This window comes from Amphiura filiformis, chromosome 13 (assembly GCF_039555335.1).
Source record: "Amphiura filiformis chromosome 13, Afil_fr2py, whole genome shotgun sequence".
NCBI lineage: Eukaryota > Metazoa > Echinodermata > Ophiuroidea > Amphilepidida > Amphiuridae > Amphiura > Amphiura filiformis.
In genome coordinates this window covers 27287764-27302551 of record NC_092640.1, presented here as the reverse complement: position 1 = coordinate 27302551, position 14788 = coordinate 27287764, and the positions used below count along the sequence as shown (strand labels likewise).

At 36.4% G+C, this 14788-nt stretch overlaps 1 protein-coding gene across 1 annotated transcript; it reads left to right on the top strand.

Moving 5' to 3' along the window:
• The first annotated feature begins 4944 nt into the window (after nt 1–4944).
• LOC140167239 (mitochondrial amidoxime reducing component 2-like) lies at nt 4945–14365 on the top strand. The gene is made up of 7 exons (XM_072190583.1): nt 4945–5326; nt 6504–6683; nt 7862–7985; nt 9035–9181; nt 10548–10612; nt 11617–11685; nt 14172–14365. The coding sequence occupies exons 1-7, from the start codon at nt 5100–5102 to the stop codon at nt 14284–14286; spliced, it is 927 nt and encodes a 308-aa protein (XP_072046684.1). The 5' UTR covers nt 4945–5099; the 3' UTR covers nt 14287–14365.
• The last annotated feature ends 423 nt before the right edge of the window (nt 14366–14788 follow it).

Sequence of the window (14788 nt, the reverse complement as noted above, 5' to 3'; positions counted from 1 at the left end):
TTTTTCCTTAGTATTTACTTCTACAGAATAAATTTCAGATTTTGTTGATCGAAATAATATTTTACAATGTGTTTGGTCAATGATGTCTTCTGCTATAAGTATGAAATACTAGGGCTGACTTCAGATATGCAAACTGTACTGTCTTTACAGTTTGCATATCTGAAGTCAGCTGATAATACATACTAAGCTAGCTGAATATTAAACATGTTTTCATACTTATCAAAAGGCTTATCACACCAAGCCCTAGTATTTCATACTTATAGCAGAAGACATCATTGACCAAACACATTGTAAAATATTATTTCGATCAACAAAAATCTGAAATTTATTCTGTAGAAGTAAATACTAAGGAAAAATTAAATATCGGGATAAAGAAAAGGAGCATGTAGGATTCGAACTGGTGCAATCAACTTCCCGTTTAATTGGTACGCGCTCTACCAATTGAGCTATTTAATGTTACTTGATTTGTTTGGGATAATTTAGACCATATCAATGTACGAGTTTTACGGTATGCAGACACAATAAAGATTTTAATACTATGTCTCTATACTGTTTACTCGCTTGCATACCGTGCATTTTTCTATTTATGTCAAGTTTTGGAATCTAATTTGTGAAGAACAGGTCTGAATACCGTGGTTCTCTATTCAATAAGCCAATTATTATTGCATAAAACAAGTGGATTAGTTTTAAACACTTTTTATTCGTTTATAATGAATCTATAGTACAAAGGTGCACGTAAAATTACAACACCCCAATAGCTCAGTGGATAAGGAGACTGACAGTTAACGGAAGGGCGTGGGTTCAATTCCCGGCATTTTTTTCCATTTTTCCAAGTATAACGCTAACGGTCGACACAATCAGTTTAAAAAGAAATCAATGTAATTTTCTTTCTTTAAATTTTGTCGACCGTGGGGAAGTTAATGAATCAAAATTCCAATTTTATTTTTACAATACATTGCCAACAAATATATTCGGAGTAAACGTGATACGTTTCAGTTAAGTTTTCTATCACGCCGCCACGGACCATACGTACATTGAATAAGTTAATATACATTATAAATCGATTAAATGTTCAGAGAGTTCCTCGTGTTGCAGCGGTAGAGGCTGTGACTTGTGAACTAAAGGGTATAATGATAGCCATGAGTTCGAATCTTCTGTAGCGCTATCTTTTAATAATATTACTTTTCCTATCCTCTTCTGTACGATATGTTTAAAAGCTTTTTTACCTCAACTTCTTTCTTTCTTTCTTTCTTTCTTTCTATCTTTCTATCATTCCATCTTTCCATCTTTCTTTCTTTCTTTCTTTCTTTCTTTCTTTCTTTCTTTCTGAGATTTAAAATAGCTCAATTGGTAGAGCGCGTACCAATTAAACGGAAAAGTTAACCGCACGGGTTCGAATACTACATGCTACCTTTTTTTTTTTTGATCCCGATATTTTATTTTTCCTTAGTATTTACTTCTACATAATAAATTTCAGATTTTTGTTGATCGAAATAATATTTTACAATGTGTTTGGTCAATGATGTCTTCTGCTATAAGTATGAAATACTAGGGCTTGGTGTGATAAGCCTTTTGATAAGTATAAAAACATGTTTAATATTCAGCTAGCTTAGTGTGTATTATCAGCTGACTTCAGATATGCAAACTGTATTTACAGTTTGCATATCTGAAATCATATCATCATCATTACCTGACTACTAGCCACAAACCCATACCAAGGAAAATAAAATATCAATTTTGCTGCAAGCCCTCAGAGAAAAGTAATATACAAATGTTTAAAATCATGTTTTATTACAACGTATCTAATAGTAATAGGAATTTGCACACAACCATGACAACTGCTAAATTAAGCTGAAATGAAGAAAATATAGACTATAAAAAGTCTAAAATGAAAAAGAATGTTGTTTGAAGATATAATCACAACTTCAACATAGGCCTACCACGTGACAAGCAAAGGCAGAAAACGTACCATATTTTGGAATTTTATTTGCCTAAAAACATTAATGTGTATTAATAGCGCTCAATTGTTGTTAACTGCGTGTTCTATATACAAAATAATCCAACAATAAACATGATAAATGGGCGTCTATATGGACAATACATTATATCGATTTTGACACGTGCTCGTGTCGCAGTACATTTCCATGGTCAGTAAAATACTATACAGGAACCCAACGCTCTGCAGGGTCTATTGTTCTATTGTTTCCGATTAGAGCGCTGACATATTGGAAAATGTTGCCAATCAATATTCATGAGAGTGTACATTCATCGTCCAGTTTTCGAAATTGGGTGACTTGTGCTTGGCAGGTGCGAAATACATCTGACTGGGCTCATTAATTACGTAACGAACAACGGCATTAATGTCATCGAATGGCTGCTTAGTGCTGTTATGTGTTTTATAATTATTATTATTACAGTTATTTTCCTTTCTTTTCTTTCTCTGTATTTATTCTTTCCTAGGCCTACACTTCCAATATAAATATGTCCTTATCATTCTATTATTTTATTTACTTCTCATTATTTCTTTCTCTTCATTAATTTGTCCTCTTTCTCCCTTCCTGTAGCCCCCTCATTCTCCATATCCCTCCTCCCCTTTGCCTCCCTCATGTCCCTCTCAAGACTTCTCACAGGGGAGAATCTGCCCACCCCCTTCCACCGCCGCTATTTCTATGCCAATCTCCTTCTTAAAATAAAAGATAAATGGACATTTTTTGTAAAAAAAAAACCTTTATAGGCCTATACTTATACTTACATGTATACGCAGCGATTACCATTATAGAATACTATAGAAATGTGAACCTGGCAGCTAATACATTCTGATGTGTAGTCGATCAGCAGGGGCATTCAATTTATTTAAATGAAGCGTCTAAAGTCAGGTGGGTGAAAAAAAAGATTATATCGACAACTAAACCCTCCATTATAGACTTCAGACCCGCACAAGCGCACATTTGGGATACGTGAGTACAATGGTACCACTTTACACATGACTGCCCTTACACATGACTGTATAGAGGCCTTGCATGTGACGTATCATCCCGTAAATATGGCGGACTACTCAAATGCATTCAACAAAAGCATGCTTGCAATCTACCGTGACAGTTCGTCTCACACACATAACCCTGCACTACGATCAAATAGGTTGATGACAACATTTGATTGAATGGACTGCTCTCCGCCATAACTACGGTGAAGGACACCGGTTCAAATCCTTTGTTTGGAGCCAATCGATAATTTCATGCAGGGCCTCTATTGTGGTCACTTACTTATACTCGCCTGTTGGGTAAAGCGTTAATATGATGCCGGATCAGTGACCAATTTAATGGCGGAACCCCTTCACTGCCCTTTGCTTGAAACAATGGTACCACTTTTATGAATAGCCTGTCGCAATCTCTAATCGGCATCAAAGGAACAAAGCATTACGTAATCTATATATTTTTTCTCCTTTCTATCTATCCTCCTTGGAGGAACCTACCATTTTTCTTGTATACACGTTCGATGTTTTGATCAAGTATGTAAATAATCGACATTAGACCCCAAATGTTTTTTCAGGAAATAAAAGATTAGATTACCATAAAAACGAAACAGTAATCTTTGGTGGGTCTAATGTAATGGCGAAATGTATGGCGAAATGTGGTGTACGTATTAGATAATGATGAGAAACAATGTGTCTTGTTGGGGTGTAATTCACATGTAGAAAGAGTCAAGCCTTTCGAGCGACTAACATGCGAATCAAAGCATAACCATAACAAGACACCGATTATTTCTGGTAATGGTTTGTTTTGAACCGTTATCTTACATAATACGGCGAGTCAAAATAAATGAATTTGTTGTAATTTGTTGTATATGGTTTATTTGTTTTTACAAGATGAAATGGAAAAGGTAATGTTTAATCTTGAGTATAATCTCCTCAAATAAATACATCGATACAGTGTAATATTTTTTCAATGTGTCCTGTGTTCGAGCTTAATGACAGAATTGATGCCAATCTAGGCAATCCACTTGTGCTCGATAATTCCACTTCAGTGAATATTCATTCCATATACCATTGTTAGCAACATGATAATGAATATGTAGATAGCTAAGAAGTCTACCTGAGAAGATTCTCTGGGTTGACTTAGGCATAAAGGTAACTCTTTTAACACCATAGAATAAATAAAGAGCAGTCACTGGAATGTGTTGTGTTTTATGGAATGGCATAGCTGGTGTGAATTGTTTATCAAAAAACATTCTGTTAGTGAATGTCATTTAATACAAAAGAGAAGAAAAACGAAAGGGAATACTAAGCAGTCCCACAAATAGAAATAGCCACAGGTGTTGCAATTTGTGCAATTTATAAAAGCAATGATGACAATATCTGAGTTGCTTTCAGTAAGCGCTATTTGTGGAAAGAAAATTCAAGTAAGAATGATACGTACGAGGGTGTTTATAACAAAAAAAACGAAAACCGCACTAACTACGGTTGCACTTAACCTTTCGGGGCTCGCGCTCCTCGCGCTGCGCCATTTCTTTCGAGAACCGCTTTCATATAAACATGATAAACCGAGAATGATACGTATACGAGGATGTTTATAACAAAAAACAAGTCCGAAAACCGCCCTAACTACGTAACGCTGTCCGAAAATACTCAAGTCCAAAAGCTTCCAAACAATGCCATCATTTCAATAACGCATTGTTTAGCCCTTATTCCCGCTAATAGCGTAATTATATTCCCAAAATAGCGCTGTCCCATTGCTTTCGAGAACCGCCTTGTTACAAACCGAGAAAATTTAAGGAAGAATGATACGTACGAGGATGTTTAGAAAGAAAAAAACAAGTCCGAAAACCGCCATAACTATGGTGATACTCAACTTTTCCCTGCTTGGCTCGCAATGGTAAATGGTGATACGCAATGTAGGTCGGGGCCACCCGGGGCAAAGGTTAACGTCGATTACAGCCCGGTCATACATTGCGCTCTGGTGATAGCATGTGTGCTGTTTTTGTTTATTGTGTTCACGCATTTCAGAACTGGTATTTTGTTATTATGGATTGACTGCACAACAGTATTGTATCAAGTTCAAGGTTAAACAACAAATAGGCCCCTACTTAATACACAAATCAAAATGTCGGATACTTGGCGAGCTATAGCGGCGGGTTGCGTTGCAGGAATAGCTGTATATGGACTATACAAGTATGGACAGCAGAAATCTATAACTCGAAATTTGTGGCAAGAAGTGGGTAAAATCGGTCGTATCTTTGTACATCCTGTGAAGGCGTGTCGAGGAATTGAAATAACTGAAGCGACGTGTACGAGGCTTGGAATAAAAAGCAATGAGGGGGTCTGTGACAGGTACGGCTGATTTAAAATGGGCTATTACAGCTGTTGAAATCCATACCGTAAAAACCCGATAGTTAGCATATAGCCTATGCTTACTATCGAGCGCTTTTGAAAACATGAAATTGTAGCAAAGTCATGCGCTTTACCAACTGAGCTAATAGGGTTGAGACACAAATGTGCAGGCTCGTATTATAACTATGTGTTTCGATGACTTGCTCAAAACCCTTTACACTTTTGTGGATGGGGCATTTCATGTTTGCATTTTTAAAAGCGCTCGATAGTAAGCACATATGCTAACTATCGAGTTTTTACGGTATACCACCTGTGGGAGACATCGACCTTAATGGCTGCTATTTTCTTCGGAGTGGACATAATCTGAGACTCATCAGATATATTAGTCTCAGTGAATATACTGTGGGGTCAATCGGTCATAGAATATTTAAAAGAGTTCTGGGGCTTTTTCTTCGTTCGCTGTGCGTGCATTCTTCACACTATAATCATATTTTTTACGCGGCCCACGCGCCATTTTTCAAAAACGTTTTCAACCCAAGAATCATAAAGAAAATTTAATCCCGGATAGGAGGTTCATAAAATCCCCGGATAAAAATATTGGCCCCGGTCACTGACATATTCATAACCCCCTTCCCTTCCGAAGAAAATGCCAGCCCCTTAATCTTTCACTCAGGGAGTGTGAATTTCAAATGATGTTACCTGAATGTGTGACTACATTTAAAATCTTTACTCCATGTCTTACATAGGGGTGTATGGATCAACCATTGGATCAATCATTCCGCCTATTGCACGGTTCCGCCATATGAGCTCATATGCGGGGAGAACATCGAACTGGCAATATACATGAAAGGGAGTATTACGTAACTTTACGCGATGTTATATGATCGGTTCAATTCCCATTCATGTATGCTGCCAGATCGAGGCTCTGGCAAATGGGTGAATAGCACAATGTATAATTTATACGATTGCTTAAAAATGTGGGCAAGTATGGGTGTTGCGCACTGTGTGCAGTGCCGTAGATGCTATTTCTTTAGGGCCGTAAGCCCCCCTAAAAATTGCATTTGGATCCCGTCCCTTCATGCAATTGTAGAACTGTTTCTTGGTAACGTTTCCCTCTTTACAAAGGAGAACCATTAAAAAATCAAGCAATATTGTGTTACTCTCTTCTCTTATCAAGACACTACGTGATCCTGGATGAGAATAAATCCTTAGTAACCACGCGACAGTTCGGAGCCATCGCCTTGATTCATCCCAGCCAATCAGATTATGGTAAATCTCTTCAGCTGGATGCACCTGGGATGCCTACTATCAAATTCCCGCTACATCAGGCGATCACCAATGATGTCATTCACTTCAGGTAAGGCTCGATGCACCTTGAATGCCTAAAAAAGATTGGATGGCTTATTTAATCGATGATTACCACAAATGGCACCAATTTCATGTAATACTGGATACACATGCAGGCATAAACAAACCGGGAAATAAACGCGAGCGCCTTACCCAATAGTAGGACCGACCATCACAAATGACCATGACTTTTTGCTGGTACTTGTAACAGCGCCCACGTGTTTATTGGGGCTGAGGAAAGTCTACAGTGCAACAGAGCATAAATGCCCAAAACTGAATTTTGGACAGATTGACACATAATTTAAAATCTAGATTAAAGTGAAAGATGTCACTTACAACATATTTTGATCAAACTCTGATCTTTAATAAGGTTGCAAAATTTGACACGTTTTCGTTCATTTTCATATAATTAGCATAATAAAAAGAAATGTATGAAAAAAATGAATTTTTTTTTTTCGTCAAAAGTAAATATGTTATAAAAATCAAACTTACAGGAAAGATTGACTCTTGTCAAATCCTACAATTCTGTCAGAGAAAAATTGCATATTTGTATTTATTTTTAATTAATGGACATAATATTGATTAATTAATTTGCGATAATAAATATTTTTTTATGATTTACCATAATTCCAAACATGTCAAGCAATATGTCAAATTAAAGCTAATGAAATGCTTTATAGATTTGTCAGAGCACATTTTGCAAAATGCATCAAGTATTTTAGTTACAAAATTCCAAACATTCTATTCCAATTTTTGGCTATACACGCACAGGAGCTGTACTTTTAAAATCCGCGCCTAATCAATAATGAGTCTTTCATCCTATTGTCAAAGTACTGTGTTCCCTGCAGCATTATAGAGTGACCAGGTTACTCGGTAGTTCTAGGGTTAAGAGTTGACGAAATATTTGGCAAAAAATGTTTGCACAAAATATTTTGTAATAAAATTTTAAACATGTTCTTCATGACCTTTATAGAAACCGACATTTAATCTAAAACGTTTTTACCAAAACCAAAAATATCACCCGTTCAAAACGTTTGAAACCGATTTCTGTTTGCTTGGTATTAGAGTATAAAGGCAATATTTGTTTCTTGTTTTGTTGGCTTTTTTTTTTTTTTTTTTCATTTTCCTTAAAGGTGGGAATTGCTATCAAGACTCTAAAATTGCAATATTATTATTTACCCATAATAGACTTTATGGTAGAGATAGTACTGGATATAATTGCGGTGAAGAAGTTTGTAATTGGCTTAATACCTATCTAAAGACAACCGGTCATAAGCTGGTCTGCTTCACCAATGATTTACCAACAAGTCCTGTAAGTTATGCAAAGATTGCGTGGTTTTATTTTATATTGATATTATTATAATTTGCCTTTTATTTATTTTCATTGTTTTTCATCTGGTTTGTGTTTTCTTTCTTTTTTACCGCATTGTTTTATTTCGCTTTATATATTTCTTTTTGTTTGGCTTTACTGTGAAAATGGCGGTTACAGGTTAATAGTCTGAAGTGTCATTAGTCCAAAAACCCAGTAATACTTAGATATAGATGTAAACCCTTACCCTAACCTATGACATAAAAAGCCTAATTCTTACTCCAAACTTAACCTACCCTAAACTTAACCCTGAGTGTAATCCTAACTGACCATAGCATAACCATATCCTAACACTATATCTAACATTAACCCTAACCATAATGCTAACCTTATCCTAAACCCTACCACAATACCCGTAACTTTAACCCTTTCTAATATTATTGAAACTTATATATTCCAATGTGCGTTTTTAGAAAACCGCAAATAGCACAAGATGGCGATGCCCAATACAATGTAAGCACCCCCTCTAATTTTATTGAAACTAATACATTTGTATGTGGTTTTAAAGAATCGCAAATCATACAATATTTGTTTTTAAAAATTGGACCAAAAATGATTGGCATTCGGGTGAAAATCGTGTTTTTATAATTTTTTTAACCCAATTTAGCATGCATTTTCAAAAAATGTTGGTGAATTATAAATTTGTCAAAGTTGGTCAAAGTTGGTCAAAATTCAAAATAATAAAGCAAAAACGTTTCCTAGATTGCTGAAGATTCTTTTTTGTTATGTTGTCCAAAACAATTAGGGTCAAGAAATGGTTTTTGGATTTTCTCCCAAACTGAGCATTTGTACCAAAATTTGAATCACATGTCCACAATATAATTATGTGGATTTGTCAAGTGCCATGTTTGTCATTCTAAATTATTTTATCCATATACTTTAGACCAACAATTTTGCAGTTATGAGGCCCAAACGTTGGCATAATTCCAGGGTTGAGACCAACCTTCATGTTTAATGCTTATAATATCTAATGGTATTGCTTCATGTTGCAGAGCATCTACCAAGACAAGGCCCTGTATCACCTGTTCACTGAAGTATCATTAGACGATCTGAATAGCAGATTGGAGAAGAAAGTTACTGTCAGAAACTTCCGTCCTAATTTTCTTGTGCAGGGGCAGGGATTGACTGCTTTCGAGGAGGTAAGTATGTTTGTTTTTTTGTGTGGGTTTTTTTAAGGGGGTCTGTTTTTTTTTCTGTTTTTTTTTGTTTGTTTGTTTGTTTTTTTGGTTTTTGTTTTTGTTTTGTTTTGTTTTTTGTTTTTTTGTTGTTGTTTTTTGACGTCTGCGCTTATTTTCTTTATCCATCTGGATCAAAGAAATATAAATTGTGCATAAAATTCAAGACAGAGGCGTCGCAAAGTGAGTTGGAGAATTCTCCTGTCTAAGAAATTTTTATTTAAACCTAAATCATACTTCTTGGTTGTTCTTGCTATGAATATCTAAGTTAACGAAAATACCAATCTTATTAATTCCATTTACAAAGTCTGGCGGCTCTAAAGAGAGCTGTTTATTCTGTGGTTTGGAAACCGTATTCTGTCTCATTTGTAAATTCTGATGGCTCTGCGAGTTTATTGAACCGCTTGAAGAAAATCCTTGTTGGATGATAATCAACTTGCTAGTCTTTCTTGTTGGCTTAATACTTCTGGTACTTAAGAGAGGGCCCATGATAGAGCCTTGAGGCACGCCAGAACATTTCAATATTTCACCATTGGTCTCATATGCAAGAAGGCAATATCATTAGCCATGTTACCTTGGCTTTTAATAACAACAAGCACTATTATTTTTAAAGCTAATATTTATATAATATTGAATGGCTTTGAGTGTGATACAAGAATATATTGCACGAGATAGAAAATATTGCACGAGTCGAAGACGAGTGCAATATTTTTCTATCGAGTGCAATATATTCTTGTATCACACGAAAATAAGCTATTCAATATTATTATTATTATTTATATCAGGCTTTTGCTATGCGGTAAAATGAAAATTTATCTTTTGACCTTCTTGTTTTCTGCTCTTTACTCTCCAAAGACAATTTCGGAATAATTATATATAGATAATTTATATAGTTTATTTGTAGATGTGGATTATATTTCCTAAGGTTATCATTATCCAGAATTGCCGCGAAATAAGTTAGTGATTTTACTTGTTTATACAGTACGAAATCTCCTGTGAGCCGCTATGGTGTCTTTATTGTTGTGCTGTTGTATCATGACGAGTGTTGGTGCCGTCACCATGGTAACGCGCGACGCGTACGAGATACGCGTACAATATTCAAAAATATTGTATTGCATCCGGGTATTTTGCAAATATTGTACAATATACAGTTTTATTGTATCGCTCAAAAGCCTGATATAAATAATAATATGTGTTATTTCAGGAATACCCTCCGCACTGTGAACCATAAGTGTGCGATGCTTCGTTGATTGCACACACTGAGTACTCTGTGCACGGTGTAACGTAATTATTCTCAGTAATTGCTGGATTATTTTACCTCTATTTGCAGGATAACTGGAAGTACATTAAGATAGGAGACAACGTTATTCTCAGAAAAACTAACCTATGTGGACGGTAAGTGGCCGATATGCATTAAAGGCAAAACACCCGAAATTGTCCGATTGTCCAATCAGATTATGTGACTTCGAACTAGACCACTCCCACTGAATAAGAATGTATGATCAGTTTGATCTAGGCCTATTTGTTCATCGTCTGTTAAGTTAGCTCGATAAGGCGTTCGACTATGGTGCGAGAGGTTGCGGGTTAGAACCTTGGCGGTGCCTCCCGGGCTACGCTCTCGTGGAAAATTGAGTTAGCTTGAAATACCACTGGACAAGGAACTTACTGCTAATTGTCTCATTGTAACCCGTACGATCCCGCGTACGATACTCGGGGAGCTGCTCCTGGTTGCGAAGGTTATTTGTGGAATGTCTAGGATGTGCGCTCTTGAAGCAGCAAAGTCCATGTTTGTTGTTAAATGGGTTTATGGAATGATGTGGGCCGTAGTGGTCAGCGACAACCTAAAGTGTGCCGAGGCTTGTGGAACAACGTCTAGGCACTATAAATAACGGCGCTTTTTTTTTTTGTTTTTTGTTTTTGTTAGACAAACTGTTTTGTATAGAAATTTTTTGGATATATTGGAAGCTGTTTTCGAGATTCAAATATCGTTCTGTCTGTCCTATATGTTTTTCTTTTACAATTATAATTTAAGACAAAGCGTGTATACAAATCTTGGAATCACAAAACACTGATAAATGTTGATGAAATACATGAATATCTAAGAGTCTCTACATGGCGTAGTGGGCTATTTGCAGTTGAAATCCATACACCCCTTATGGCAGACATTACCTTAATCTTCCACACAGGGCCCAAGGTGTGTGGATTTTAAATGGGGTTACTTGAATGGGTGTCTCCATTTCAATTCCATGTACCCCCAATATGGGAGATTAAAAGTCATTGTGTCCATATGGGTGTATGGGTTTCAACTGCAATATCTCAACATACCTTGGTCCGTAACCTAAGAATATTCACTTTTAAGAGACTTTCTTCAATCTGTTTATCTTTATTTTCTATTTTAGGTGCATTCGCACAACGGTGGATCCAGAAACAGGAATTGCTTGTGACGAATCACTCGAGACTCTCAAAACGTAAGTTTTTCAGTGCTATATGGGGATATATTGCACATGGCTCTTACCGGGCGTGCCAGCTCGACTTTCCTGGCAGATATCGATATCAATGTGGTATGCATCTTCTTAATGGCCCGATTTATTCAGACCAGTAGATAGGTTGCGATGTTCCTTATGCCTTGCACTTTACGACCGTTCGTGTACACGAATACACGACATGCTGCCGTATGACTCACACATCCATTCGTACCACTTTTGAGACTATAAGGACAGCAGCCAACATTATTTCATGCATTTCAAATGAAACTTTATTCCTTTAGCTAATTAAAATTCATGCATAAAGGTCTATATTGTTACGAATCGAAATCACAATGACCCAAGGCCAAAAACACCTTGTGCCAAGGATCCCTTCAGAATGCACAACAAAACACACTGTATGTTAAAGTTAACAAAAACTGTTTGTTTCTACAATATGCACGTACAATGCGTTATAAATCATACACATTACAGATCTTACTACAACACTGAGATATGTACTATTATCAGGTTCTTGTTCTTGACAAAAGTTCTGTTTCACTCAATGTTCCGGACGACTGATGTATATCCTGCAGAGACTGCAGACTTCCGTAATATAAATTCTTTGCGTACAAAAGCCTTGCACAGATGACAATTTCCGTAGTGTTCCTTTCACCATTAGCACACCTTTTTTCAGAAACAAACATTAGTCCTGGAACAGACTCTCAGTCTGTTCCACTTACATTGATAGACCTGTTGTTTCATTAAGCAGACTACAGCCAGTCGACAGAAGAATATATTCCCTTTTTGAGGAAAGAAGCGCACTTTGGAGTACTCCAAATCTCCTTCGTTATTGATGCATAGTTAACACATTGACTAAACAAAATATTTGACTGGTTCGCAAGTACCTTTCTTTGAAGACACGTAGAGCTGTGATCAAATTAAACAGCAAAACAACACTTTTTTTCATGAAATCTGCTTTAAGATCTTGTTTACATTTTGTTTTATAGTAAACAAACCGGGAATGAAATAGTTTTGAATATAAAAAAAAAGGTTAAGCATATGATCATACAAAAGTACTCTGGTACATCAAAATATATTTTTGAAAAAATATTTTAGTTCATTTTTGTTGTTGTAATTACCGCCAATGTGGTCCAAAACATGGTGTTTATAGGGCTTCAAAGACAGATTTTCGGTACAATAATTCTGATCGATTTCTTGCCGGTAGATGGAGCTTTTTCGTTTTATATTTTCTTCTCTGGTTTCTAAGTTGACAAAATAGGGGACCGTTCACAAACACTTGTAAGGGGGGCCTGATGCAAAACAATTTCATCACGAACATTTTTCGGGGGCCCCCTTGACAGACCTCAAAAAATTCATGGCAACCCCATAGAAAAGCATGTAAACTCAATTTTCCCAGCAAAATTGTGGTTATTTTTTCAGGCCCCCCCCTTAGGAGGGTCACAATTTTTAAGGGCCTCCCTTTTTTTTGCATCAGGCCCCCCTAACAAGTGTTTGTGAACGGTCCCTAGGCACTTGCTGCATGTTGCATAAACCATGTAAACCACATGATGCAGTACAAACCATCTCGACGGCTTGAGGCTGGTAGGCGGGCAAGTTTGTGTCAAAGTTAGAGATCGCAATCTCTTTTGTTGTACGGGAGATCTCACACACAATGAATGGAGAGATAGCACTTATGTAGTGCACATACATTAACTCCCTCTCCTCCTCCCCCTCCTCACTACCAATAACTTCTATGATACGACCATGAATATTTTCTTAGAACTATTATGCATTTTTAGTTTTCTGAAAGAGGAAAAGACAGATACCAATGCTTACAAACCGTCACTACACAACCTGTGAAGTGCCTTTACTTTAGCGACATGTCTAAAACATCTTTTATTTGCACTGCAAAAATAAGAACCTCTGAACCTCAGTATCGTGGATTGGTATAGAATAGCGTAAAAACAGCTTGGCGCACCACATACGCGAACCGCGCTTTGCATAATGATTGATTGACGCACGCTTTTGTGAATCTACGCAGGCGTAAGTTAGGACTTAACCGTTTTAAACCGGTTATATTTTGGATTTTTGGTTTTGGTAAAAACGTTTTAATAACAATAAATGTTGGGTTATATAAAGGTCTATAAAACGTTTTAAAACGTTTTGTATGAAAACACACTACAAAAATATTTTTAAAATGTTTTCAAAATGTTATTTTAAAATATTTTGTTGCAAACATTTTTTGACAAATATATTGTCAACACTTAGGTAACATTATGTTATAACATTAAGTTATCAAAAACCGTTTTTGAATATTATGAAAATGTTTTATACCCTTTATATACCTTTTATATAACCCGACATTTAAACGTTTTCTGGCAACATTTTCTAACCTTTTGCGAATGATGTCGAAAATATTTTGTGTTTGCTGGGACTCCCTAGCACGCTCCTCCCCTCCATAAAATGTATGGTATGTCCCTTATTTTCAGGTTCCGCAAAGTAGATGGCACACATCCAAAGGGCTCTCCTGGCTTTGGTATCTACATGGATCTTGAAGCTGAAGGCACTGTTGCAGTCGCGGATTCCGTTTACGTAGCTAATTGAACAACTTCCACTGCCCATACCCACAGGTTGTGGGAGTGGCTGTTAAAGGGGGTCTCCGGCAATCATAACATTGTGCCTTATATGTCAAGCACGAATCACATGGTTTTATTTGAAACAAACTCATATAGACCATAAAAACGAATAACAGTCGGCTCTCAACACGCGATATTCAAAATTCCCGCGCCGAAATTGTCTCAGTGCAATGACGTAATGGTTACTTGTGCTCAATTGTCGTCCAGCCTTCATTGTATTACTGGGACGTCATTTCACTCGGCAATTTCGGCGTCCGGGAATTTTGAATATCGCGTGTTGAGAGACGGATGTTTTATTCGTTTTTATGGTCACTACAAGTTTGTTTTCAATAAAACAACGTGATTCGTGTTTGATAATTATTTTTCTTACATATTTTATAAGGACTAATGTTGTGATTGCCGGAGATTTCCTTTAATAATTTAATATTGTTCATGACTTTATGTGACCTTTTCTTATTTGCATTCCGAGA

Bases quoted from the DNA above. Each gene is read 5' to 3' on its own strand.
- LOC140167239 (XM_072190583.1), top strand. From the start codon at position 5,100: ATGTCGGATACTTGGCGAGCTATAGCGGCGGGTTGCGTTGCAGGAATA. The intron at 5,327-6,503 runs GTACGGCTGATT...TCTCTTATCAAG, and splicing joins AATGAGGGGGTCTGTGACAG to ACACTACGTGATCCTGGATG. The intron at 11,686-14,171 runs GTAAGTTTTTCA...CCTTATTTTCAG, and splicing joins TCACTCGAGACTCTCAAAAC to GTTCCGCAAAGTAGATGGCA.